This window comes from Panthera tigris, chromosome B1 (genome assembly GCF_018350195.1).
Source record: "Panthera tigris isolate Pti1 chromosome B1, P.tigris_Pti1_mat1.1, whole genome shotgun sequence".
Lineage (NCBI taxonomy): Eukaryota > Metazoa > Chordata > Mammalia > Carnivora > Felidae > Panthera > Panthera tigris.
This window is the reverse complement of record NC_056663.1, coordinates 16,349,328-16,375,820: the sequence shown is the minus strand read 5'-3', so window position 1 is coordinate 16,375,820 and position 26,493 is coordinate 16,349,328. Positions and strand designations below refer to the sequence as shown.

General features: G+C 39.6%; 1 protein-coding gene across 2 annotated transcripts in view; it reads left to right on the top strand.

Annotated features, from left to right (window-relative positions):
- Positions 1-514: 514 nt before the first annotated feature.
- The window catches only part of PDLIM3 (PDZ and LIM domain 3), a 29,514-nt gene continuing 3,535 nt past the window's right edge, over positions 515-26,493 (top strand). Inside the window, exons 1-5 of one of the 2 annotated variants that reach the window (XM_007098997.2) lie at positions 515-744; positions 9,057-9,208; positions 10,801-10,885; positions 19,714-19,781; positions 24,805-25,068. In XM_007098997.2, the coding sequence (XP_007099059.1) occupies positions 652-744; positions 9,057-9,208; positions 10,801-10,885; positions 19,714-19,781; positions 24,805-25,068 (662 nt within the window). In that variant the 5' untranslated portion in view covers positions 515-651. Of the gene's footprint in view, positions 745-9,056; positions 9,209-10,800; positions 10,886-19,146; positions 19,335-19,713; positions 19,782-24,804; positions 25,069-26,493 lie in introns of both variants that reach the window. The other variant, XM_007098998.3, reaches the window with a different exon arrangement.

Genomic DNA, 26,493 nt, shown 5'->3' with positions numbered 1-26,493 from the left:
TGATGCTGTGCCAGCCACTAGGCAGAAATAGCTTATTTAATTCTCAAGATAACCTGAGAGAAGTACAATTATGACTCCTATTTTACAGATGAAGAAACTGAGACTTAAGGACGTTAGGTAACTTAACCAAGGTCACACAGCTAATAAGTAAATATTAACGCACTCAAAATTGCTAAACAACTAACTGCATTTATGAAGCTTTTGTTTCATTTTCACTGGAAGCATAGAAGCTGTGCTTTCAGTGCTTTTAACTCCGAATGAAGCGCACTGCTGAGCTCCGCGTCGAAGATAAACAGGAGGACAGGTGTTACTTTAAGAGACCACTGGAGGTTGTAACCCGAAGCCTCCTCCAGCGCCGGCCAGAGTGGTCTGGGAGGCTGCACCCAGCCGGTGCGCGTCGGCAAACTCCCGCGGGTCTGGCGCGTCTCTTTCTTCCAAAGTTGGAGCTCTCCTTGGTGGGAGGGGGTGGGGACGCGGGTAGGCCAGTGACGTCACTCGGGAGCGGGGATAAAGCTCCCCGGCCGCAATCGGGGCGAGGGCACTTTCTGGGGAGCGGAGTGGCTGTCCTGCTCGGGGACACTTGCCGCGGGCAGGGCCACCCCTCGCTGCGCCCCGGTCCCTGGGAGCCAAGGCCACCACGCCAAGAGCACCATGCCCCAGAACGTGGTTCTTCCGGGCCCCGCGCCCTGGGGCTTCAGACTCTCGGGGGGCATAGACTTCAACCAGCCTTTGGTCATCACCAGGGTAGGTGTTTTCGGTTCTTTCGCTGCGAGTCGGGGGCTGGCGTGCGGAGGGTTGCCCAGGAGCGGAGAGTGGCCAGCAAGCCCCGGGTGCGCTGGGTGTGGGTCCTCCGCTTCGGGCTCACAGTTCGAGGGGCGGTAGCAAGTTGGCAAAGCAGCTGGGAGGATGCAGGGCAACTCACGAGAATTTACAAAGTCCGCTCCAATGGTCTCTGCATCCTCTCGGTCCCCAGCAACTTTCCAGGAGAGGTGAACTGACAGCGTGATTCCCCTGGGCTCCGAGAAGGCTAGGCTGCGAGGGGTGCGGGCGTGGGGGCTTCTGCTCTCGAACCCCCGTTTCCTTTCAGTAACAAAAGAAATTAGGTCCCAGGAAGGAGGGAGGGATGACTGACATTGGCGGCGGTGCCTCAGAGCCAAACGCGCACCTGAGCGCTTTTCTCCTACGGATGAAAACTTCGGCACAGCGCTGATCGCAGGGCACAACCTGGGTCGGCCAAGTTGGAACCGCTCATATCAGCCCCGACGGGGAAAATATTATGAATGTGTTTTCCTAGGTTTCCAGGCATTTTGAATAAATATTTTCCAAAGCTGGGAATTTGGCTTAGGAATCATCACCTTATAACTCAAACTACAAAGAAAACCCGTCAGATAGTTTAGTTTACCTGATGGAAAGTCACATTCAGCCTAGTAACTCTGAAAATAATACTTTATTATCAGAGTCCAGCTTTCCTTACTTAATATTCCCTGGAGTATTGTCTAATTTGAAAAAAAAAAAAAAGAAAGAAAGAAAGAAAAAGGAAATTTCAGGATTTCTGTCCTGTCAGTAAATAAGTGATTTGTCTAGTTGATTTTTTTTCTAACACAAGTGTCTGTCTTAATAGAAAATTATTACTTCAATTATCAATATAAGGTATATTAAACATAATCAAAAAGCATAAACTTTCAGAATATTATACTTTTCTTATGTTTTCTTCTTTACTGCTTATAGTGTATTTTATAAACGTATACTTTATAATCTGACTTACTCCTATAGAGTTTTAAACAAGGTAATACCTTTTAAATTCTGCTTTACTTATATATCTATGAGTTTGGGGAACCAATGTCTTTTTAAAATATCTCACAACATGTACCATACATATATACATACGCATACCATGGAACATTTCAAGCTTTGTTTTACATTTTTTGAAAACATATAAACACATCTGACATGTGTTTTTGTATGAGACATGAAAACTTAACATACCTCCAAAAAAGTTCCTAAGTAAATTAAGCAGAAAATGGTTCAGTGATCTGGGCCAAGCAATGAATGCCTTTTATGGATTTACCAACCAAAACGGTTTCCATTATCTCTACTAAGAAATATTTTTAAAGTTTCTGAAGCAGTTTTCATTTGCTTAGATGAAAGGAAATAAGCTCTTGAATCTTAACAAAGGATAACTCATAGTAAACACTAAAGAAATAATTTCGTCACCAAAATCTTTTAAGTGATTTATAAAAGAAATATCTTGCTATTACTACGTAACACATCAATATGATTAATCTTATGTTTGAAATTTTGCATTGTTGACATTATAAATAACGTTTATTTTAAAGCAGTACTTGTATTTTGCCACTGGACTACAGGAGCTATTGGCAAATGTAGTTGACACGACAATTATTATTTGGGAGGCCAATTCATACTTGAATTTTTGATTCATTACTAATTTGTATCACTCATTTTGACATGGTTCAATAACAATGCGTGACCATAAATGATTATTTCATTGGACTCTGCCTTTTCTCTTCAATTAATTTAATTCAAGAATAGCAGGTCAAATTCAGCTATTTTGTATTCCAAGTGCTCCCCAAACCATGCGCATGACAGATTCATATTGAGTAAATGAAAATATATTCACTTGAACTTTTTTGCCATCGTGAACACCTAACTGAGAATATTTCCATTAAAATGATAAGAACAGTAAAAATCACTTGTAACAACACTAAAAGATATTACACAAAACGAATGATCAGTGTTGTAATTAAACAGTAAAATTCGGGGTGCCTGGGTGGCTCAGTCGGTTGAGCATCCGACTTAGGCTCAGGTCATGAACTCACATCCCCTCGCCAGGCTCTGTGCTGACAGCTCAGAGCCTGGAGCCCGGTTTGGATCCTGTGTCTCCTTCTCTCTCTGTTGCTCCCCTCCCCCTCAAAAATAAATAAAGATCTCAAAAAAAAAAAAAAAACCACAGTAAAATTCTATTGCTTGTATCATTTTTGTATTGCACGGACCGGTATTGGTATGATTGTATGTGTGTTAGTGCACTCCTTTGCTTCCTGGGCATGCTCCTTAGCCCTTTATATGCACTAACTCACTTAAATCTCGTAATAATCCTGTAAGAGAAGTAGTAGTGATACCTTTTTGCACATGAGAGAATGCAGCTTCAAGAACTTCATTAACCTGCTGACGATCACAAGTGGACGGAACTTGACACTCGCCCTGCCTGCCTCCAAAGCCTGCATTCTGAAGTCCACACATTTAAGAAGAATCTTGCTTGTTGTGCAGATCTTTGCCACCAGGTGTTTTGCGCCATCCGCTTCACCGCCCGGTCCTACTGGTTCCCAATCTTTAACATCTACCATGTCCCTCTTTTTCCACCACTGTCCCTCTTCAAGCTTCCGTGACCTCACACCGAGCTCTTTGTCTCCCCTCCCAGACTCACTCTGTATCTTCCTACCAGCTGCCTTGGGGAGGGCTTCTCTCTTCCCCCTTCTTAAAAATCCTTCAATGGCGACACCAGTTTAGAGAGAATAAAATGTGTGGTCTTCGCTCACATTCCCGGCCTCCGCCCTCTTCCCAACTCAAGTTTCCAACTTCGTTTCCTCCCTCCCTCTTCCTTCTCTCTCCCTTTCCTCCTCGCCCTGCATAGGTTGACCGGCATTTGTGTCACTGCCCTGGACGACTTAGATTTCTCTACCACATCTACACCCATCATTTTTCTCCAGATTTCTCCTCCTCACTCTACCCCACTGTCCTCTGTGCCTATGGAAACCCAATCAAATACCACTCCCATAGTATTCTTGTAATAACAAGCATTTCATCCATTTGCTTACCATAGCTTTTGCCCTACAACCTCTCCTTTATACCATGCTTTGTGCCACAGATGTTTCAGTACATCGGTATCCCACAAGTTGCATGCTCCCCGAAGGCAGGAACTTCTAAAATTTAGGGGCCACTCAGTGCTGAGCACGGAATATAGACATGATATGAATGATTGTTTAAATTGTTCGCTTTTGATGTAACTATTATTATCACAATAGGTGCAGATTGTATGCTCAAAATATTCTACAATAAAGATAAGTGAGAATTGTTTTATTGTTAATTGTTCTGTGTGAGCTAAGTTCCTGAGTATGCAAAGAATTGAGAAACCAATGCCTAAACTTAATACCACCAAAATTCCTATAAATGAGACACGTGCCTCAAGTCAAATCGGCTTTTGTCTTGCAGCAAGCTATGGCCTTCCCTCCTTGCTCCACACTCTGCAAATGCAAATGCTCCTAGACGGTGGGCCTCTACTCCACTAGAGTTGGGGCAGGGGGTTGCCAGTGTGACTCTCTCTGGCAATTGATATTACAATTCACAGAATTAGGTAGGGCAAAGGGTCCCCACTCCAGAAACCATTGGCAATCCACTTAATCAGCCGGGTTGATTTGTATCATAAAAGACATCAGAAGTAAGGTAAACCAAACTCCAGGCATCCTTGACAAAAAATTAGCAGTGGGTTGTGATACGCACAATCTGTAGGAAAATAGTTTCTAGGCAATAGGTGTGCTATGCCAGGTGCAACATGAATTTCCGTTGTGTATGTGGAAGGGTTGTTACTGCAAACACCATACATTACTGGCCTCTGCATTTCGCAGAATAAATCTGAGGCTCACATCTCTAAGTGAGCAGCTTTTCTTTTTCTGGCAAGAAGATTCTAAGGAGTCTCTTTCTTTTTTTTAAATGTTTGGACCACCCAGAAGGTGGATCTGCTATCACGGCCAAGTTACAGATGGTTTGTTTGCACAAATGGTCCAGTTTGGAATAAAGTACAAGTTTCTTTTGTGTATGAGATGTAAAATTATTGTATACATCTGATGCTGGTATGTACTTTCCCACTCAATGCCTCTCCCTCCCCCTCCTCCTCCCTCCTTCCTATTCAGAGCACAGTCCGGCCAAGATCACGGCTAACTGAGAACACTATATGGACTTGGGTACCAATATAGAAAATGTTACTGTATTCTTAAGTTTTGCAGGCTTGAACATAGAAAAGTATGTTACTCCAATATAAACTATATTTGAAATTTGAGTTTTTAGAAAGAAATGCTTACAGTTGAATGCAATCCTTTACCAGGATTCAAGTGCAGTAGGAAGGTCAATGGGAAAACCTGTTGAATTTTATTCGACCAAAGACATGTCTGCATGGCAGTGCTGGTTCATATGTTCATAACATTCATTATTAATTATCTATTAATTGAAGAAATATCTGTTAATTGCACAAATATCCCACAAATATCTATTGATTGCAGAATGTACTGTATGTGGAAGGCACTGTGGGGGATACAGTTATAATGTAATGGGTTTCTACACCCCTGAGACGCTCGAATAGGAGAAGGGACATAATACATACATAACACAGCCTGTCCAGGATTCTATGACACAGCCTGTCCAGGATTCCATGCGAAAAGTATGGCCAAGGGTAGGAGGAGTCAGGGCAAAGACTGCCTGCAGGAGGGGCCTTGTAGGATGGTGAAAGAACTTGAGCTACAGAGTTAGACCTACAAGGAATTACAGATTTTCACAGGATGTGTGGCCCTAAGCAAGCTTCTTCTACTCTGAGAGCATCAGTTTTCTCATCTTAAAAGAGTGTCTTGAGAATTCAGTGAGATAATAGCTCTCAGTATTACAATACCAATAATAGTTCTCAACCCCAGCTGCACAGTAGATTCACCCAGATAACTTGTGAAAATACTCATGCCCAGGCGCTATGTATAGAGCTTCTGATATGATTGGTCTGAGGTATGGCCCTAGAAATGTAGATTACAGCCAGGCACCAGAGGGCTTTAGATGCCAGGTAGATCATTGGAGTTTATTTGCAGGCAACAGAGAACAACTGAACAACGGGCTCTCTCACTATTTTGACTCATACCCCACAGCACAGCCCTTTAGTATATACTTGCCTTGTTCATAACTATTTTAATCATTTTTATCCTTAACATAAACGTGTCACCACGGCCATATCTTGTGCTTCCCTCCTGTCTCCTGCAGTAAGTAGAATATTATAGATGCTTTATCTGTGATTTAAATTAGTTTTTTTTCCAAATGGACCCAAACAATACATTGATATGAATAATGGAAATCACCCGAGGCATTTGTTGAAACACAAATTCCCTCGTTCCTCTCCTAGAGTGTATGATTTGTGATTCCAGGCATTTAGGGTATGATGGGAGTCTTTATGACAAGCAAGAACCCCAGGTTCTAACATGTTTTAACTCAAAGAAAAGACTTCTGGTCTTAGGAGTTTAAAAATAGATAGTACTGATTTTGACAAACTATAGCTAGAGAAAATTAAAAGTTTAATATTATTTTTATCCCTGCAAGTCACACTAGGGATGGAAACTTTTATTCTTCTAACAGTTCTGTGTCTGGGAGAATTTCCAAATGGAAAACAGCTATGAAATGTCTCCCAAAGGCTGAGATCTAATAATCCCCATTGTCTTCACCAAGCTTCTATTAACTGTTCCTATCAAAAAATGATGACAATCACTATAGTGACATGATCACAGAATTGAAGTGAGTACAACAAATATTTTAGTGATGAGACTGAAGATCTCAAAGTATGAGAATTTATTACCTCAGCAATTTTATTCATTTAGATGAAACTTGGATATCCCTTAGAGCAACAATGTTAAACAGAACTGATAGCTAGATTAAGTAAATAGAGAAAGAAAATGAATGAATGACTATCCTCAAGTAAAATATTAAAAACAACCTAGTTTATTCCTGGAGCAGTTAGAGGTTTAAGTCAAGTCCTATGCATTCTTCTCCTCTAAACAGTGGAAATTTGCAGATGTAACAATGAGATGGGTTGACATTAATAGCTATAATCTTTGGTTCTGTAGGGAGTAGGTCTTTTTGTTCCATGAGCTTATTTAAATATCCACTTCATTCATTTTTAATTATCCATTAATTCTAAACACTGGAATATACGCTGCAATGTATTAGAAATATACATGCTACTATAGATATTCTCAAGAACTTCCAGTCTGGTTGCCAAGACAATACACAAGTAAATAAACAAACATTAAAATACAAATTGTCTTCAGGAAGGAAGTGAATAAAATGTAATGGTGGAGAATGATGGGGGAGGGTCTGGAGAAGCTACTTCAGATGTTTGGGGAAGTCTCTTTGAGAATGTGATATTTAAGTCTAGACCTAAAGGATGAGGAGAAGCAACTGGGTGAAGAGTGGGGGAAACACTTTGGGCAAAAAGAACAGTGCATGTGAAGCCCTGAAGAGGGTTGCCCTATTTGAGGAACTAAAAGGAAACTGCAATAGCTACAGCACAGTGGGTGATGGGAGCAGGAATGGTGTAAGATGATGTTAGAGAAGTAGGTAGGATAAAACCAGGTAAGGACTATTAGGTGGTTGTAAATAATTGGGATTTACCCAGAAAGGGAGTAGGTATAGCAGTCAAACACTGAATACTCAGTATGGTAATAATTTCTAATTTGCTATCTTTTAAACATTTAATAACCATACATTTCCCATTAAGTATTCCTTTCATCCCCCCAGCCCACCCTCCCAAAAAAGAAATCCATGTGGGTTTCTTGTAGATAGCATAAAACTGGATTTTTTTTTTTACCTAGTTTGACAATCTCTGTTAAAACATCAGAATATGGTTAGACCATTTACATTTAATGTAATTACTGATAAGGTTCAATTAAAATTTAGCATCTTGTTAGTTGTTTTTATTTGTTCAATCTGTTTTTCATTCATGGAGAAGAGATTGTTTATGGATGCAAACTTCCCTGTGTCTGCCATCCCCAAGGGTTCTCGAATCTCAATGCTAACTTTAGTAATTTGTTCATAATTTTGACTGAATTCTTCTTTATGGCTAAAATGGTGGTCCCATGTTCCTCTATGCTCTGATACAGTGATACGAGTTGCTTACTTTCTGTGGAGGCACCTGTCTTTCCTTGGATCCCAGGCCAGTTGGTTGCCCTGCAGCTTTAGCTCTCTGAATAGTTCATTAAAGGTTATAATTTTGTATATTATATGGCTTCTTCTTATCAATGCAGGAGTCATTCTCTTTCTAGCTTTCTACAGCCTATATCCCCCTTCATATGAATTTCAAAGATCATTACTTATAGGGATGCTACAATAGTTTCAATTCAAATATAAAAGCTCCCTAATTTGGGGGAGTTGTATTCCCAAATAGAGAGTTATGGGTGAAATAATACCTAAAGAATGAACTGTTTTGTTTAAAGCAAAGAAAATATGATTCAAGCAGGGATTTAAGGAAGATGTTTTAAAAGAGAATAATAGAGGTCATTATAGATGACATGTCATTAGTAAAAAACAAAAATATTTAGCATGGTGGAAAAATAGAGCTAACACAATTGACCAATTAAGAGTTATTTTAAGTTAGATTTAAAATTCCCTGCCCAACTTGTACCCCAATGTTTATAGCAGCACTCTCAACAACAGCCAAATTGTGGAAAGAGCCTAAATGTCCATCAACTGATGGATGGATAAAGAAATTGTGGTTTATATACACAATGGAGTACTACGTGGCAATGAGAAAGAATGAAATATGGCCCTTTGTAGCAACGTGGATGGAACTGGAAAGTGTGATGCTAAGTGAAATAAGTCATACAGAGAAAGACAGATACCATATGGTTTCACTCTTATGTGGATCCCGAGAAACTTAACAGAAACCCATGCGGGAGGGGAAGGAAAAAAAAAAAAAAGAGGTTAGAGTGGGAGAGAGCCAAAGCATAAGAGACTCTTAAAAACTGAGAACAAACTGAGGGTTGATGGGGGGTGGGAGGGAGGGTAGGGTGGGTGATGGGTATTGAGGAGGGCCCCTTTTGGGATGAGCACTGGGTGTTGTATGGAAACCAATTTGACAGTAAATTTCATATATTAAAAAATAAAAAAAATAAAAAAAATAAAATTCCCTGCCCAGTGAAACATTTAAAATGTTACCAAGCTGAAGATATAAATGTCAGTCACAAAACTCAAGATAGTGCAGAATGTTGGTTTTTAAATGATGCCATGATTTCTTCCAGATTACTCCGGGAAGCAAGGCGGCAGCTGCCCACCTGTGTCCAGGAGATGTCATCCTGGCTATTGATGGCTTTGGTACAGAGTCCATGACTCACGCGGATGCACAGGACAGGATTAAAGCAGCAGGCCACCAGCTGTGCCTCAAAATTGACAGGTGCTCTTTAATTAATGGTGTTAAAATGTGATCTGTTTTGCAGGAGAACCTGAACTAGAACTAGAAATGATTTCATCCTCCCAGTGCAAAGGAGTGTCACAGGGCCTAGAATTTTGACTGGCTTTTTTTAAACATATCAGCCACTTTGGTCTGTTCTTCACTGATGTCAGTCTAGTAGTTGCTAACAAACTATTTCTGAAAAGAATTCTTTGGAATGTCACAATAATGAAAGAGGCTAAAAGAATTCTTTTTCCTGTTAATAGCACCATTAAAGGTACTGGCCACAGAAACAATGTACAGGACAGCTACTTGTACTGTTGTTCTAAATGCAGTAGAGAATGGGATGGAATTTAAAGATTCTCCAAAAGAATCTCTTGACTTACCAAAATGTGATCATGTTGAAAACCAGTTGCTAATACCCTGTATGCCATTGGCTGTTTTGTACAGAATTCAGCCCAGAAGAATCTGACCAGGTATAAGAGTGGCTGTGGAGTGAGAGTGTTAGAGAATGAGACATTTCTAACAACAACAAAAAAAAAAAAAAAAAAAAATTAGGAAATTGAACCTGATCTCTTGCCATAGCCCATTGTGAAAATAATGTTTTCACATTAAATAGTGGTTGTTAGTGTGTGTTTATCCTGCTGTTATTGTATTCCCAACTTTCCCTGCTGTGGTTCAGAAGGCACAATCAATCAGCCAATTGCCATTTCAGGGGTGAGATTGACTCTTTTCCTATTTACCCACGACCTGTGTTCCTGCCAAGCACACAGTCCCTTAGGAGCACATGGTCCCAAACAGATACATGAGAAGGACATGAGATTGGACAAAGCTCATTTCCTTGATGCCAACAGTAAATCCCCCTGGCAAACCACTCCGTGTCTCCTGCAGTGGCCTGGGTAGGAAGGAGGGAAGGAGGGAAACCTAGAGCATTTGCCCTGTGGTCATCTGCCTCCAGGATCTTCCTCTCCTGTACTGTTGCCTGCAGGTACTGGCAACCTACTTTCTCCAGAAACTGTACAATGTCTTTTCCTTCGTTCAGGCTCTTATAACAAAAATACCATAGACTGGTTGGCTTAAACAACAAAAATTTATTTCTCACAGTTCTAGAGGCTACAAGTCTGAGACCAGGGTGCCAGCACGGTCAGGTTCCTGATTATATCCTCACATGGCTTTTCTTGGTGCATGCACACAGAGACGAGAGACCTCAGATCTCTTCCTCTTTATGTAAGGACATTGATCCTATCATGACAGCTCTACCCTCATGACCTACTCTAATCCTAATTACCTCCCAGAGACCTCACCTACAAATACCATCACACTGGGGCCTGGGGCTTCAACATGGGGACTTGTGGGGGGACCCAAACTTCAGTCTATAGTAGTCCTCCATGCAATTTTTATCCACTCAAGTTTCCCCAAAAGTATGCAAAACACTAATTAGATGGGAGAATACAGAATAATGACCAGGGAACATTGCTTTTGCTTAAACTATCAAGGTTTGATAGTATCTCGATAAGTATTATGGGAGATGAAAGTATACTATAACTGAAAGTACCATTAGAATTTGGAGCTTACAAAATTTCTTTTATTTACAGGGCAGAAACTCGCTTATGGTCTCCACAGGTATCTGAAGATGGGAAGGCTCATCCTTTCAAAATCAACTTGGAATCAGAACCACAGGTATGAATTTTAGAGTAAATGATATTCACATTCTATTTCCTTTTAAATGATGTGGACACCTTCCAAGAGGAAGAAGTGGCAAATACAAAAAACTTAGAATGAGCCACCTGATGGAGCCATTGTCTGTCTTTACTCTGTGAGATTAATTTGTATTATCCATGTGCTTTTTCCATCAGGAAAAAAAAGAAGTGTGCCCAGACAAGCACCTTGTTAAAAGATAGATATGTTCTCTGGAAAAATTTGGCTGTATCTATGTACAGTCCACTTATTTTTTCATTCTTTTTGATGGACTTCTGCCATATGACCATGACATAATCCAAGAAGTTTAAAATGTTAAAACAAAGCTAAACAAAATTAGGGTCTAGCATTTGAAACAGGTGTCTCTAATTTAATAATTATTGTGAACTTCAATTCTTCCAGGTCTTCACCCAGATTTTATTTTACATTCTTCTTTAATTCTCAGTTCTGGAGTTCTATAATTAAGTTTACTCGACAAAAAAGGGTTTGCATTGTGTAATCATGGTGATATTCTGCCCATGCAGGAGAATTACAAACGACAGAGGATTTTCCCTTGAGGCAATTCTAATGAGCTAAATTAATCTAATAATCTGATGCCTATCTGACCATGTCTATTTTCAAAAGCTCCAAAAACACTGAAATTAAACTAACCCTCAATCGTGCTGTATGCAAAATGTAATTAAGGAAAGGATTTTAGAACCTCTCCTTAGCCAGAGGTTTCCCAAGTTTAGAGAGACAGCTACATAAACTGGGTATCCCTTTTTAAAAAATTTTTTTTAATGTTTATTCATTTTTGAGAGACAGAGAGAGACAGAGCGTGAGCAGGGGAGGGGCAGAGAGAGAGGGAGACAGACACAGAATCCGAAGCAGGCTCCAGGATCCGAGCTATCAGCACAGAGCCCGACGCTGGGCTCGAACCCACGGATCGTGAGATCATGACCTGAGCGAAGTAGGACACCCAACCGACTGAGCCATCCGGGCACCCCTGGGTATCCCTTTTTAAACAAGTATTCCTACTAAACTGATTAAATATTCCCAAACTGTAGTCTTCCTATATAACTGCTGCAAATGCATTGAAAACATATTTGTAATTTATGCTTTAGCAACATCTGCCTTTTCAGGATCAACTCCTGCATTTGTCCCTTCCAGTTTTCCACTTTCTTCATAAACCTCCATTTTCTCCTCAGTAAAAACACGTTCAGAGTAACGTGTACCTGTGTCTCATCGGGCTTCTCAAAGACCTAAATAAAACACTATAGAAAAAGAACTTGGCACATCGAATTGTTTATAGAGATTTCAATTTAGTGGGAGCTCTTGGTGGGACTGGTATGGTACCCGCCTCCCACCAGGCTGTGATCAGAAGGCCTCTGGCCTCTCCTGACAGTGAGGTGGGAGCTGCCCACGCGATAGGACCTCCTGGACACCAGGACTGCCTTCCACATCACCATTACAAGGGTCATTACAAACTGCTTTGGATCAAAACTTTATTTTCAGTTCAAATACAATCCCCCCAGAAGAAGAAACATCCTGAGAAGTTTAACCTTTAGAGAGCATGAGTTTATTAGATCCTCGCCCTAGACCTTTGACTGGAAGAAAGGAAGAGGCTGAGCCTAAAAATCATTAAGAGCAAAGGAGGAGAAAACAGGCCCCAAAGGCAGGGAGCGTGATCTGGGCTATCCATGAAGGTGAGGACTGCTGTGTCTGTTCTCTTTACTCTGAGCCTCCCGGGCAGAGCACACAGCAAGCGCTCAATAAATACCTGACAAATGAATGAAAGGAAATGGATAAACTGCCTCTTCTACCATCGCCCAGGACCAAACGTGGGAACCAATTCTCAGAATGGTGCTTGGCTGCCCCCAGCCCCGGCAGCTGCAGGGTAAAAGTGGTCATGCAAGTTGAATGCGATTTAGGTCAGGCGAGAGCTCAGCTCTTCAGAGAAGGGATCTGAATGCTGGTGGTGGCTTAGCCCCTGGCCTCCGAGGTGGATTGGTGAAGAACAATACCTGTGATCAACATTACCTTAGATAGAAGACAAGACTGCAGGAGGAAAAAACAAAGTTCCCAGGCAGAGCCCTCACTTGTAGATAGTCCTTTGCAGGAATCCCTGAGCTTCGTCCCACCTCCAGTTCATCCCTTAGAGGCAACGCATGAGAAAAAGAGATCATGTGGTGCTTTAAAAAACAACAGAAAGAAAGGAAAGTTTAAGGCTCACACATATGCATTTATTGACCACCCAATCTCTTATTGTCACCAGGACGAAATGGATAAAATTCTGAATTTCCTTTTCCGTATATAGTACACATCCAAAATTGTACTGCACCCTTCCGCAAATTAATTTTCCATTCCAGACTTCTCCTAATGTTCAAAATCTGATCTCACCAATATGAGCCGCTAAGATATGGGGTCAGGGGCACCTGTTGGCTCCCTCGGTGGAGCATCCGACTTCAGCTCAGGTCATAATCTCACGGTTTGTGAGTTGGAGCCCTACGTCGGGCTCTCTGCTTTCAGGGCAGAGCCTGCTTCAGATCCTCTGTCTCTCTCTCTCTCTCTCTGTGCCCCTTTTCCACTTGTACCCTCTCTTTCAAAAATACATAAACATTTTTAAAAATTAATAAAAAAAAAAAAAAGATACGACCAAAGTACCAAATCCCCAGTGATCCCTCACCATGTTGCAGTACCTGCTCTGGCATGTGGGTGCCTCAGCAAGTATTTAGCAAGCACAGGCTGAGCTCAGACCAAAATGGGAGCCTGTGTTTTGCTAACATCTGTCCAGAAGTGGAGTTTAAGGGAAATTGTCTGAGTTTTCGTTCTAGAAGAAGCCCCTTTTATAAATCTACAAGTTTGAATTTATGACCATAATTATTACAAAAACTGGACTTTTTAAAATAACCCTAATTTTAAATACTCTGGCCTCTCCTCAATCATATATTAGTCCATGTGTCCTACATCTTGGGGTTAAGCAATATGGATATTTAGGATAGCGCAAATGGGGGAAACATAGAGAATGAGATAGGTTTAAAAAAAAAAAGAACGAAAGGTGAAGCTTGGGTTAAAGGCTCCAGAAGCCAGTCAGATGAAGCCTCTGAACATTCCTTTACTTTGAGTCATGGCTCATTCTTACTGGCACCCACTCAGGGAGGCCGGTGTTCGAAGGTCTCAGAGATAACAACCATTTCAGTTCTTCCCTTAATGGGCCAGAGGCCTCCTACTCTGATGATCCTCAGGCCAGATTTCTGCATGATCGGTTCACGTAACTTGGCACTTCAGGACGGACGTCCCCTACGAACATAGCTCAGCTTTAGCACAACCCCTGCGATCTGAAACGCCAAAGCATAAACTGAACAAAATGCAATGATTGAAAGAAAATGATAAGCAGTGAATTTAACTTGGAGCATGAGTGTGGAGGAAAGCTAAACGGAGGTTATGTTTGTCTTCTTATTTTATTTTTTTAATTAACACGACGCCACGCAAAACGATGTCTTGCAAAGAGAGGTCTTCCCCCCACGCACACACCCAAAATAGGAACTTTGCAAATAAGGCAACTTTATGGACAACAAAGACGTGTCTGTCTGAGAAATAAATGCTTTTGATATATCATGCTTCAAGACGCCGCTGTAGATGAGTAGAAAATGCCATCGAGCAAAACAGTATTTGAGCTCTTATTTCTTAAGCCAAGTGAAACTTTCACTGTAAATTCTGTGACCTTGGCTATTAGAACAAAATACTTTTCATTTTAAAAGTAATGTATATTCGGGGCGCCTGGGTGGCTCAGTCGGTTAAGCGTCCGACTTCAGCTCAGGTCATGATCTGACGGTCTGTGAGTTCGAGCCCTGCGTCGGGCTGGCTCTGTGCTGACAGCTCGGAGCCTGGAGCCTGCTTCAGATCTGTGTCTCCCTTTTTCTCTGCCCCTCCCCCACTCACGCTTTATCTCTATCAAAAAATGAATAAATATTTAAAAAATTAAAAGTAATATATATTCATTGAGGGGGAAAAATATTACATCCTACCACACAAGCCCTGCCACAATTAAGAAAATGTTAGTGTATTTATTTCCAGTCTTTTCCCTATGCATAGATTCAGGCTTTGGGGACTTTCCTTTTACAGCTATAGTAACAACTGACATGAAATTTTAATGCCTAGTTTTTTTTTTTCATTTGTTCATGCTATTATTAAAAAGTTAAATTTTGTTTTTTTTGAATTTAGACTTGAATCTTAGACTTAAAAAGAACCTTAGAAGTTGTTTAGATCAACCCACAGCCATTGAATAAAAGCCTTCCATCCACACTGAACCTGGCCTGGGAGCAGATATGCATTTTCCTATACAAAGCATTATATTAGCATTATATATTAGCTGTAGGCTAACGGTATGTTGTTAGAGGTCTGTGTCCTTCAAAGCCGGCATTCTCAAATAAGACATTATGCTTATCTTTGTTTAATGTTAGTTGAACAACTCAAAATTATAATGTAGCTATCACAACACAGGAAAGATGCTTTTCAGAAACAAACATCATTCATTTCTAAATGAGAAGATAACTGTTTCTGTCTCCATAAAAGAATTACATCCTTGGCCCTAGAAGATCTGATAATAAAGATGTATAGGAACTCTACACACAATCAAGTGAGGTATGGGTTGGAGCTGTTTATATTTTCAAAAGATAGATTTGTCTACAATTTTGTGATGACTGGAAGGCGGCCCATTCAAAACAAGCTTTCTTAATCCCCAAACTGTTCCCTACTATATACGGGAAACACTTGAAACAGATCACTGAAAAAAATTTGCAGGGGTGACTATTTTTCTTTTGAGGGGTGAGCGTGAGGTCAGGTGGTGATTGTTCATAAATTCCAAACATGACAAAATACCATTAGTTCTTCAGCGTGCCTTGATCGAAGGTATGATCCCTTGTTTTCCTTATTTTCCCACCACTTTTTTTAGTAAGTATATACATACGTCTATGTATGTACCATGAAACATGTTGTTTCTTTTGGAGCTGGTAATAGCCTCAGTTCTTGGGCTGAATCTTTATCTATGTACAACTTCTTCAAGTAGGAAGTTGAAAGGTGCAACTGTCTTGGAATGCTGTCACTGCTGAGGTCATCCTAAGGGCTTGGAGATTGTTGTCACCAGCTGCATTCTCCCCAATATCAGCAAGCCTCCATCTAGTTGCCTAGCTTTTACTCTGTCGGCTCTAGCACTTTATTAATTCCAACTATTATTCCTTAGTATAAGCTCCTAATATATAAAAATAACATTTAAAATGCATTCATTAACTGCAGTGGTTACTTATTGAATTCCCAAGAGATGAGAATCATTTGGATGCTTTTGTCTGGGTAAAATAAACACAAGAGCTGGACTGTATTGACTGCTGTATAATTTTTCACTGGTATTACTGTTACGAATGATTTTCCAGAAAATGTAAAAAGAAATTAATGTGGAATACCAAACTTGTCATTGGCTTTGTCTTTTGATTCTGTTTGACCATCAACAACGATGGAAGACTTGGATACAATGTTGCCTCCCCGTGCCATACTTAAATTTGTTTACCTTTGATGTATACAACTTCATTGTGCTTTTTTGGAATGACTCTAGCAGCCCATAAACTAATGCTTTGCAAAGCCTAAATACAAATGTTTGAAGCCTATAGTAGATTGAAGCCTATATTCTTTTATATCCTCTTATGATTCTGTGCAGAAAGTAAGTTTTTTTTTTTATTTTAACAAATTACACATTTATGACCTTTGCAATATATAACCAAAACTGAAAGCAAAGAAAAAGGTTGGAGCTGATTAACTCAAATGCTGCTTTTCGGAAGCACTACTAGAAATTATTAGTGCACAAATATTTTCAGTGAAGATGCCTCATTTACAGGACAATCACCACCCATGTTTATTAATCATTTTAAGACTAAGAAGAAATAAGGGCCGCGACTTTTTTCCCCATAAAACCATCATATCACATTAACTAATTTTTATAAATTCAATTCTATTTATCAAGATCTTTAAGGCGTATCATACTTTGTTTAAAAAAAATTCCACAAAGCTTGAGTCCTTCAGTTCTGCCTGATTCACTCTTTTAATTAGCCTGAGAAATTAATAATTTACCAAAACTAAATGAGGCAATTAGCCTTCTTCTTTCATTTCAAAAAGAGTAACAAAGGCTTGAATCATCACCACTGGCATTACCTACAATTATTTCCAATTCACTTTTTTCCTGCCCTAATAATGGCTAATCAGAAATCATAAAAAAAAAAAAAAAAAAAAAAGCAGAATTCATCATTAAATCAGCCAAAACAATCAGATGGTGGCACTGTATAAATGTGTGACTACACACATTTTCCCTTATTCTGGGACTCAGCATTTTTCTAAAGCCACATTTGGTGATTTCAGTCATTCTGCTGCCTAACAGCAGCAACCCTACTGTCCCCCAAAGAACTCCTAGGCAGTGAGCCATTATTCTGGAGGTAAAAATAATGAATCAGTAAGATGCCAGTCAATCCAATCACACTATAGGATCACAGCCTATTGTATTCAACTCAGACCTTCTCAAGTTTAAGAGGCTATTATAATACGCGGCCCAAGGTTGATGAGAGAAAAGTTGCTCTCTACCACATCCCCGATTTTCAGGCACCAGGAGATTTGGGGTAGCTGGAGTCACAGACTCAGTACAGCTAGTATTTGAAGCTGTACCCCATTTGCCTGTTACAACTATTAAAATTTTAAGCGAACTTTTCCAAGAAACCTAGATGGGGGAATAGGGACTTCGTGTGAAGAGTGGCTGCTCAGAATCAAAACACCGAAGCATCATGTGGCGTGGGTCCCTAAAGGAAGCTGTCGGTATGTTCTCAAGCACAAGAATCTGTGTGCAAAACTCTGGTTCCTCCCCTAAGAAACGAAGACAGTCTCTTTTTCTAACAACAACCAAAAAAAGCGCCATCCCACGATTTACTCATTTGTAATGACAAGAAGAGAAAAAAATGATATGAGCAAGAATATTACAAGACCTTCTTGGTTTTTTTTTTTTAATAAAAACAGCCTCCTTTCAGTAACATTTCAAAGAATCATAAATGTTTGTGCTAGTTGAAATCTGTGTGAAAAATTGGTGGCACATTCACCAAAGTAAGTGAAGTCGATGTGAATGCGTGAGTGAAAATATTGGAAAGATTTATCTTACTGATTCTGCCAAATGAAAAGATCTGGAAAGAGAATCAGCTTGTGTATATTTTAGCCTTCCCTCCTGGTTTTCTTCTGTCGCTTAGGAGAAAAAGATATTTAATGACTTTACGAAATTACAAATCTCTGTAAAAATTGGAAAACCGGATTCCTACATTAAAAAATAATAACATAGAGTTTCCGATCATTCAGGCATGTTTCAGAGTTTGGGACTCGGATGTTTGATCCTTTTCTCCAAGCAATAAAGTGGAGATCCTCTTGTGAGTCTTATACATTAGCTATCTGAATTGTTGACTTTAGTCCTTCTGGGACTAAAAGAAACATGAAAAGTTCTTTAAACACACAACGTGCAATCATCACAAAAAAAAAAAAGAAAAGAAAAGAAAAGAAAGTTTCCATATACATGGTATCCCTGCTCTCATAAGGAAAAAAGTCTTTTAATGCTTTTAATGCTTTTAATGCTTATTATTTGTTCTAAATTTAAAGTTAGAACATAATGCAAAATAAGAATTTTTTTTGTGGTAGGCATAAAGAAAAAATAAAACTTTTACTTGGATTAGTTAAAATGATTCGGTATAAGTATTCATAAATGCTCCCTCTCTCTGATTGTTTTGCCCCTCCTTTTCCTAAAATGGAGGAAGCTGTAATAAGATATTCATAGAAGAGAAAGTGTATATAAGTTCTACCTGAGAAAAAGTTAACTATGATAATTCTTCTAAGCCACAAATCTCATTTCTGACATCGAATTTCAGTATCCAAATGAGTCATATGAGAATTTCTTAACAACTACAGCCGTGAAAGTCAGTAGGGCCAGACAAAAAGAATAGCGTTCAAATTCTTGTATGATATTTTAAATAAGGTCAATTCATCTGCACCTTAAACGTGGCTGAATACAGCACATGTAAATTTCACAGAAAATGTAGAAAGGTTTATGCGTAACTCCTCCTTTAACCTTGCCGTTAATCTTGCAGTGGGGTGAAGAAGCCTTGATTAACAACAGCGATGCTCTAGGTTTGCTCATTAATGGCTTTGTTGTGCGTTCTGTGGCTCTGTGTATCTTGTCTGCCATTGTACAGGAGTTCAAACCCATTGGTACCGCGCACAACAGAAGGGCCCAACCTTTCGTTGCAGCAGCAAACATTGATGACAAAAGACAGGTAGTGAGCGCTTCCTATAACTCACCCATTGGGCTCTATTCAACTAGCAATATACAAGACGCGCTTCACGGACAGCTGCGGGGTCTCATTCCTAGTTCACCTCAAAAGTAAGTATCCGACTTGCCTTCTGGCCACCATGCTCTTAACAGTGATAGTACGGTTTCTTTTCCTTTCCAAAGTCCAGCTCTTGCTGTTTTATTTTTACTTTCCTGAAGGCACAGTCAGATGTTTAGTTTAAAGACAAGCATCTAGAACAGATCCAGAATGTTCTGGAGTCCAGTCTGCCAGTTCCTGAACATTTAGTGAACAGATGCTTAAAATGAAGAAATCGCTCGGTTCCATCATCCCCCTTCTTAGTCATGTCAATATTTGGTGGTAAATAATCTTCTCTGTGCAATTATCATTCATTTACTTTTATCTAAAAAAAAAAAAAACCCACAAAAACTATCTTCCACTGAGGAACTTTTTAACCCTTTGTTTTTACAGGATGTGAACTACTTTGAACACAAGCACAATATTCGGCCCAAACCTTTCATAATCCCAGGCCGAAGCAGGTCATAAGCTCTGAGATTGTGATGTCTGGAGTGCATGCTTCTCTAATAAATCCTTACTAATCACTAAGAAGAGTAACCCTTAGGGGTTTGGAGTGACTCTGCTCATTTTGAAGCCTATTTCAAAAGCAAAAGAAACAAACTCACTTTTAGCAGAGAACAGTAGGTAACTAACGTCCATTTCCGAGAGTAAATACTGACCAGATTATAGAGCTGTGAAATGTTAGGCAATCACCACATATATTTATAACTAATACCCCTGCTGCTCTGAGGATCCCATCAGAACACAGTGACCTTTGAGGCAGGCAGATGTACCCCATTCCCAGGGCACGAGAGCCCAGCCAGCAGGAACAAACATGGACACCGGCACCCTATCAGAAGTCAGGAGACAGGCAGGGCCCAGTGGAAACGCTGGTGCAGCTTTCTATGTTTCACAGGCTGTGAGTAGCCCACCTCAGCCCTTGTTTCTCACAGCACCATCAGCCTGCTGTGTAATCCCACTCGTTCTAGCTCTTACATAAAAATAAATGTGGGGGCACCCGGGTGGCTTAGTCGGTTAAGCGTCCGACTTTGGCTCAGGTCATAATCTTCTGGTTCCTGAGCTTGAGCCCCACAAAGGGCTCTGTGCTGACAGCTCATAGCCTGAAGCCTGCTTGGGATTCTCTCTGTCTCCCTCTCTCTCTGTCCCTCCCCTGCTCACGCTCTGTCTCTCAAAAATAAATATTTTAAAAAATTTTAATAACAAAAAATAAATCTTCATCCTTATGGACACTTGCAAAGAAAAAGAGGCCACTTGAAAAGGAACTTTGCCACACAGAGGAGAGCAGTATAAGGAAAAAGCTGGGAGAGAGGGAGGTATGTTTGTTACCCTCACAGATATAACTGTGTCCAGACTGCAGTAAGAACAGGCCAGCTCTTCAGTGCTGTCCGTCAGAGAAACAGATCATCGTCTTCAGTCAGATGATCCTTTTCAAATAAATATCTTCTCTAGAAATTGTACTCCAACCCCAAGGGGGGGGGGGGGGAAACGAATGCCCTGTGTTGGCACATTGGGAAAGAGTGACTTTAGGAAACCTCAAACCCATTCCTCTGACCTCAGCTACATTAGTCAGCCCAGAGGAAGGAAGTTGGCAGTTAGGATTATTGAATAATGATCTATATCCAGTGTCACAAACTAGCGGCCCATCCAACTTACAGAGGGTGTTTTATGTAACCCTTCTGTTGTTAAAAACAAAACCAAAACCAAGAAACTTAAGTAAATGCCTTAAGATGGAACATCTAGTCTCCATCCTGTCAAAATGCTCACCACTCCCGACACCTGGCCTATTTTTATGTAAGTATAACCTGCTGGCCCCTGGGGGTGTCCAAGTTTATGATACCTGCTCCGGATGGTCAATCATCGCTTGATATGTGATCTGTGATCTCCTTGTGCAGACCTTTCCGTGAGCTAGAGTCAGGGCCAGAGGATTATCTCGAAATCAGCTGGCCGATTTTGTGAGATCAGACTCAGAAGCAGTAGAGTGGGAGAGCAGGAGACAAGGCTCAAAAGGCAGTGACTACCAAATACATTTTCCCCCAATAGAAGGGAGCGCCTTGTATCTTCCCAGCACCTGGACACAAGGCTGGGACAGACTAATGCTCCATAATGTTCTTAGATAAAGGGACGAAGTCCTAAGGGTACCTAATAATACTTGAGGGGCAGGTAGAATCAAGAGCTACCACCCTACCTCATAGATGGAACTCTGCACAAGCCTTTCTTTACTTCGTTGTTCCCTGGTCCCCATTCTATTTGCTTGTATATCTTCTCCCTATTTCCCCGCCTTCCACAGCTTCCCAGCCCCTCCCCCAAGATCATAACACTAGATAAAGAGTTAAGATGCTATGTTACTATTGAATAAATATATATGCAACTTTCTAAAGAAGCATAGTAAAATTAATGCACTTGCATTCTTTTGAGGTTGGTTCAACTGGAAATTCACTAATCCAAACCCTAGGACTTTAGGCGATGAGTGAAATGACACATCAGAGTAACACAGATCTTGCCGTGGCTAAAGACCAGTAACACATTTAATTTCATCATAATTCAGGGAAAGTCAGAGGGATTCAGGTAGCTAATGGCCTTCTTTTATTTTCATTTTAACTCAAACATGGTGATAGTGACAAGCCACTCATGATTTTGTTATTGTCAGGTGCCTTTCAATATAGCTGAATTTGGGAGAGGAGAGAGGAGAAACAGGGACAAAAGGGTTTGCTTTAAAGACAGGTACCCAGGGCGCCTGGGTGGCTCAGTGGGTTACACATCTGACTTGGCCTCAGGTCATGATCTCATGGTTTGTGAGTTTGAGCCCCACATCGGGCTCTCTGCTGTCAGCACAGAGTCCTCTTCGGATCCTCTGTCCCCCTCTCTCTGCCCCTCCCCTGTTCATTCTCTCCCTGCCCCCCCAAATAAACTCTAAAGACAGGTACCACATATAAATCTTAAAGAATTGTAAAAATGCCTCTACTATCTTTCCTTTCTTCCTGTGTCCCGTATTTGTTCTAGCTTCTGAATTTCTTGTTCTTACCAAATGATCCTTCATCGAGGTGGAGTTTTAGGTGGCTATATACCAAGCTACAGCCAAATGAACAACTTTTTAATCCGAAGTGGGAGACACTAAATTGTTAATATGTTAATCTCCCTCGGGCCTGCCTGCTAGTTATGGTTCTTTTATTTCATAATTGAAACATATTAAAAAATCAGTATTTTCATAGGCAAATATGTAAAATTTTTAAAGCCAAATTTATACCCAAAAATATACACAAGATATTTTGGAGGTCCAAATGATAAAATAGAATCCTCTGAGTGGTTTTTGGACAGCTCACTTCCAGAAGTTCATCCCAAAAAGTCTGTACACAGGCCAGGGAAATTAGTTCTCTGTCTGATGATATGGAGGCATGAAGTAATTGAGTGTATCATCAAGCTTACACATGCCAAGTCACTAAGTCAAAGTCAAGAAATCTCATTCGTATCTACCTTTCCGGGTCACAGGATAGGTCATGGTGACCCATGATACTACCCACAGTGAATGGAGCTCATCAAAACTATTTACTTAGAGCATCAGTTCAAGAGATCTTTTAAAACTGTCCGAAAATTTATAAAAAGGTCATTCTTGTTTGCTAAGGGTATATTTCCTATGTATTCAATAACCAGGGGCTCCTAAATAGAATGATAAAGAAATCAGGCAATAGAAGATACAATCTTTGCTCAAATAAAATTATGTACACAAGCATGCTATATACAAGAACACTAATAACAAAGATTACTAATTACAACTACAAAATAATGTCTATCTGTAAGTTCTGATTGCTCATAGCTTACCCATCTACTGTCTAGCTCTAGGCCTGACACAGAGCCTTTCACCAACTACGGTCGATTTCAGGAGCAAAGAGAGTGTTGAACTACAAAAATGATAAAAACGCCGCTCGGCATTTTGTAGATGATTAACCAATTTACAGACTGGGCTTTAAATAGGGTCTCAACAGCCAGGAAGTAAAGGGGCACATCCATGTATACTCGCCTCATTTAGGTCATGCAGGTGGTCGAACTGGATAACACCAGACAAAAAAAATTAAAAAATCCATTTAGTGACATGAGTTGTTCACACTAAGCAGGCTACAACATTGATGTAGTCAGCAGAATCGATGCCCAATATCCTTCTGGTTTTTGCCCGCTATATGAGGCTAAGGTTAGCATTAGCAGCCCTAGAGAGTCAATGCAAGAGCCATACCTAAGCCCTAAGAGAAAACGGACTTTGAGATAAACACATCATATAAATTGTTCTCTGCCTTGAGTTTATAGCAACACTAACCTGCAAGCATGAAAAAAATTTACAAATACTAATTTTTTTTTTGGTTTAGTCTTAAATGATTGTGCTTAAAGAAAAACAACTCAGTACATTCCATTTTCTTGTAAAATGCATTTCTCATGCTGCACTTAGAATGCATGTAGAAAAATTACTTTTTAGTCACTGGCATGTCAGTTGTGACTAGCCTCCTATCCAGATTCAAAGAGAATTTGAAATCTCCCTAGCTGTTTTTAAAACTGCATGAATGGCCTTTCTCGTGTTTTAATAATAAGTCCCCTCAATTGATCTTTAAAAGGAAATGAGAAATATGCATGGAAATATATGAGTACCTCCAAAATGTTACCTGAAATAGTTACATATGATGCCCTAGCTGGCATCTAAAGAGTCCAAGACTACCTTATTTGCCCTCTAATCAATTAATTTCAAGGTGACAAGCATTTATTGGCTGTTTCTAGAGCCTGTATTAAATCACTGAACAATTTTTTAAAGTGTACTCTTCACAAAATTAAAGCACGAAAGTAGAAAAAGTTAACATGGTAACAAGAAAACGTTCCCAAAGTAGCTTTCAAACATAATCTTTATCACAGAACCAACGGAGAACCTATTCAAGGAACGTGTAACTGCATGTCTGAAACATCTGCTTCCTATTTTGAAATGTTTAGCCTAAATATCTGATTGACCTTCATGCTGCAAAGCCAGTTACCATTTGTGAAGGATCATTTATTAATGTTTTCATTTTAAACATTGCAGCTCATAAAGGTAAAAGAACATCCAGCCAATGTAATTTCCCTGCATCATTTGTCTGTGATGTTGGCAAGTTTAAAACTGTGTGGCCTGTTTTTAAAAAGTAAAGCGAGTTCCATCTTTTCTACTTTATGCACACAACTCTATGTGTAACCCTCGGCTTAACATATTGCCTAGTAGAACAGAGCCAACAAATGCAATATCACCTGTACTTTTTAATTTTCTTGAACTTTTTTCCATCATGAATTTTTAAATGTCTCCCCTTTTTAAAATATACTCTAGCTAGAAATAAACATTTCATTTGAATTTGATTGAATTCACTTCTTACTTTCTGTCTTCAATTCCTTTTAACCTCTCTGTACTTGTTCTCTGTGTTCTCCTGTCTGGATTTTCTGATTCCTGTGTCACCTCTCTGTGTAACGTGGTCATTAACACAGTGGATGCAGTACTCCGTCCGGTATTGACGGTGGCAGTGGACGTAGCACCCCTTCTTCTGTCAGTACTCTTAGTACTATTTGCCCAGGTGACTTGAAAGTTGCTGCTAAGATGGCCCCTAACATTCCTTTGGAAATGGAACTTCCCGGTGTGAAGATTGTACATGCTCAGTTTAATACACCTATGCAGTTGTACTCAGATGACAATATTATGGAAACACTTCAGGGTCAGGTTTCAACAGCTCTAGGGGAAACACCCTTAATGAGGTAATACGAGTCTTTTTGAATGATGGGCATATTAATTAAACACATGGGCAATGTCAGCTTTACCGGTGTCTTTTAACGTTGTCTTAATTGGAAGAAGGTTATGTGGAAAGCTTTCAAGAGAAAAATGCTAAGGATGTATTGCAAATATCTAGACATAAAGATAAAAGTGACTTCCAGAATGAACTAAGTAGAGCCTAATGGGACAGATCGCAATAAAATGAAATCATGGAAGGACCAAATGTATGTATCTCTTGGAAAGCTACAATGCTCTTTACAAATGTCTGGTACAACACTTTTCAAAAGTGATTTATAATCTGGCATACTCTATGCTTCTCCTTTGGAGGTCAAAATTTGGGAAAGGGATGGGAAGTTCAGAGGAATTTTAAGAAATGACACCTCTTCTCTCTGTTAATGGTATCTTATGGAGAGGGAATTATTTTTTCATTTGGAATTTTTGCCATGAATAAAGTTTTATAAGCTCAAGCTAATAATGTAAATATTTAATTTCCGTTGGTCTCTTATTTTGACTACTTTCTTCTTTATTATGAATATTTGTTCAAAGCACTTTTGCCATCAAGCTTTTCAATTAAAAAGATTTATTATAAGATAAAGTCTTATTACTTCTTTCAGTATTACATAACCGCTTTTTATAAATTAAAGTTTTATAATGTTTAAGAGTACTATGTATCAATTCCCAAAAATATCTCTTGGGATGAATGCAATGAGATAATAATCATGTAATGTATCTCAAAGCTTTTTTGCAAGGACTCTCAGATATATGAGATGATTTTCAAATAGGATATAGGTAGAAAAGTATGTGCAGATAGCAACTACTTTTCTAGATAATGCAGTTAAATGACATAAAATAATAAAGCATTTAGTGCCTGGCATGTAGTATTATCATTGAGGCATTTTCTTAGATTTGAATTGTATTTGTAGAATATTAAAAATAAAGCTGCTATCGTTGTTAGAAGTGAATTATAATGTGGCTATTAAAAAACATAATGTAGTCAATATAACTGAAAGTTTCTGCATTATGTACTTTCACATACGAGTTGAACATCTTCAATTTATAAGCAAAACGATACCTTTGCTGTTTTTCGAAGTTAACAAATGAATCTTAAAAACAAAATGAAGCCATACCTTTCAGTTTAATATCAGAAGTGAATCTGAATTTTACTGACCATTTTATGACCAAGAATAATCAAACTGGGGTCACTCCTGCACTTCCTACCACATGTTATGTTGTCTTTTTTATGAGAAAAGTTAATTGTGTTCACATCATAATTATATATCCATCAGACACGCGTGTTATTTTTTTAATTGCTATTCCCTGACAATCACATTTTAGTTGCCCTCCAAAGTATTCTGTCAGGTGGAGAAGTGCGGTGATGTAATTTAATGACATCTTCAAGGTGACCCATG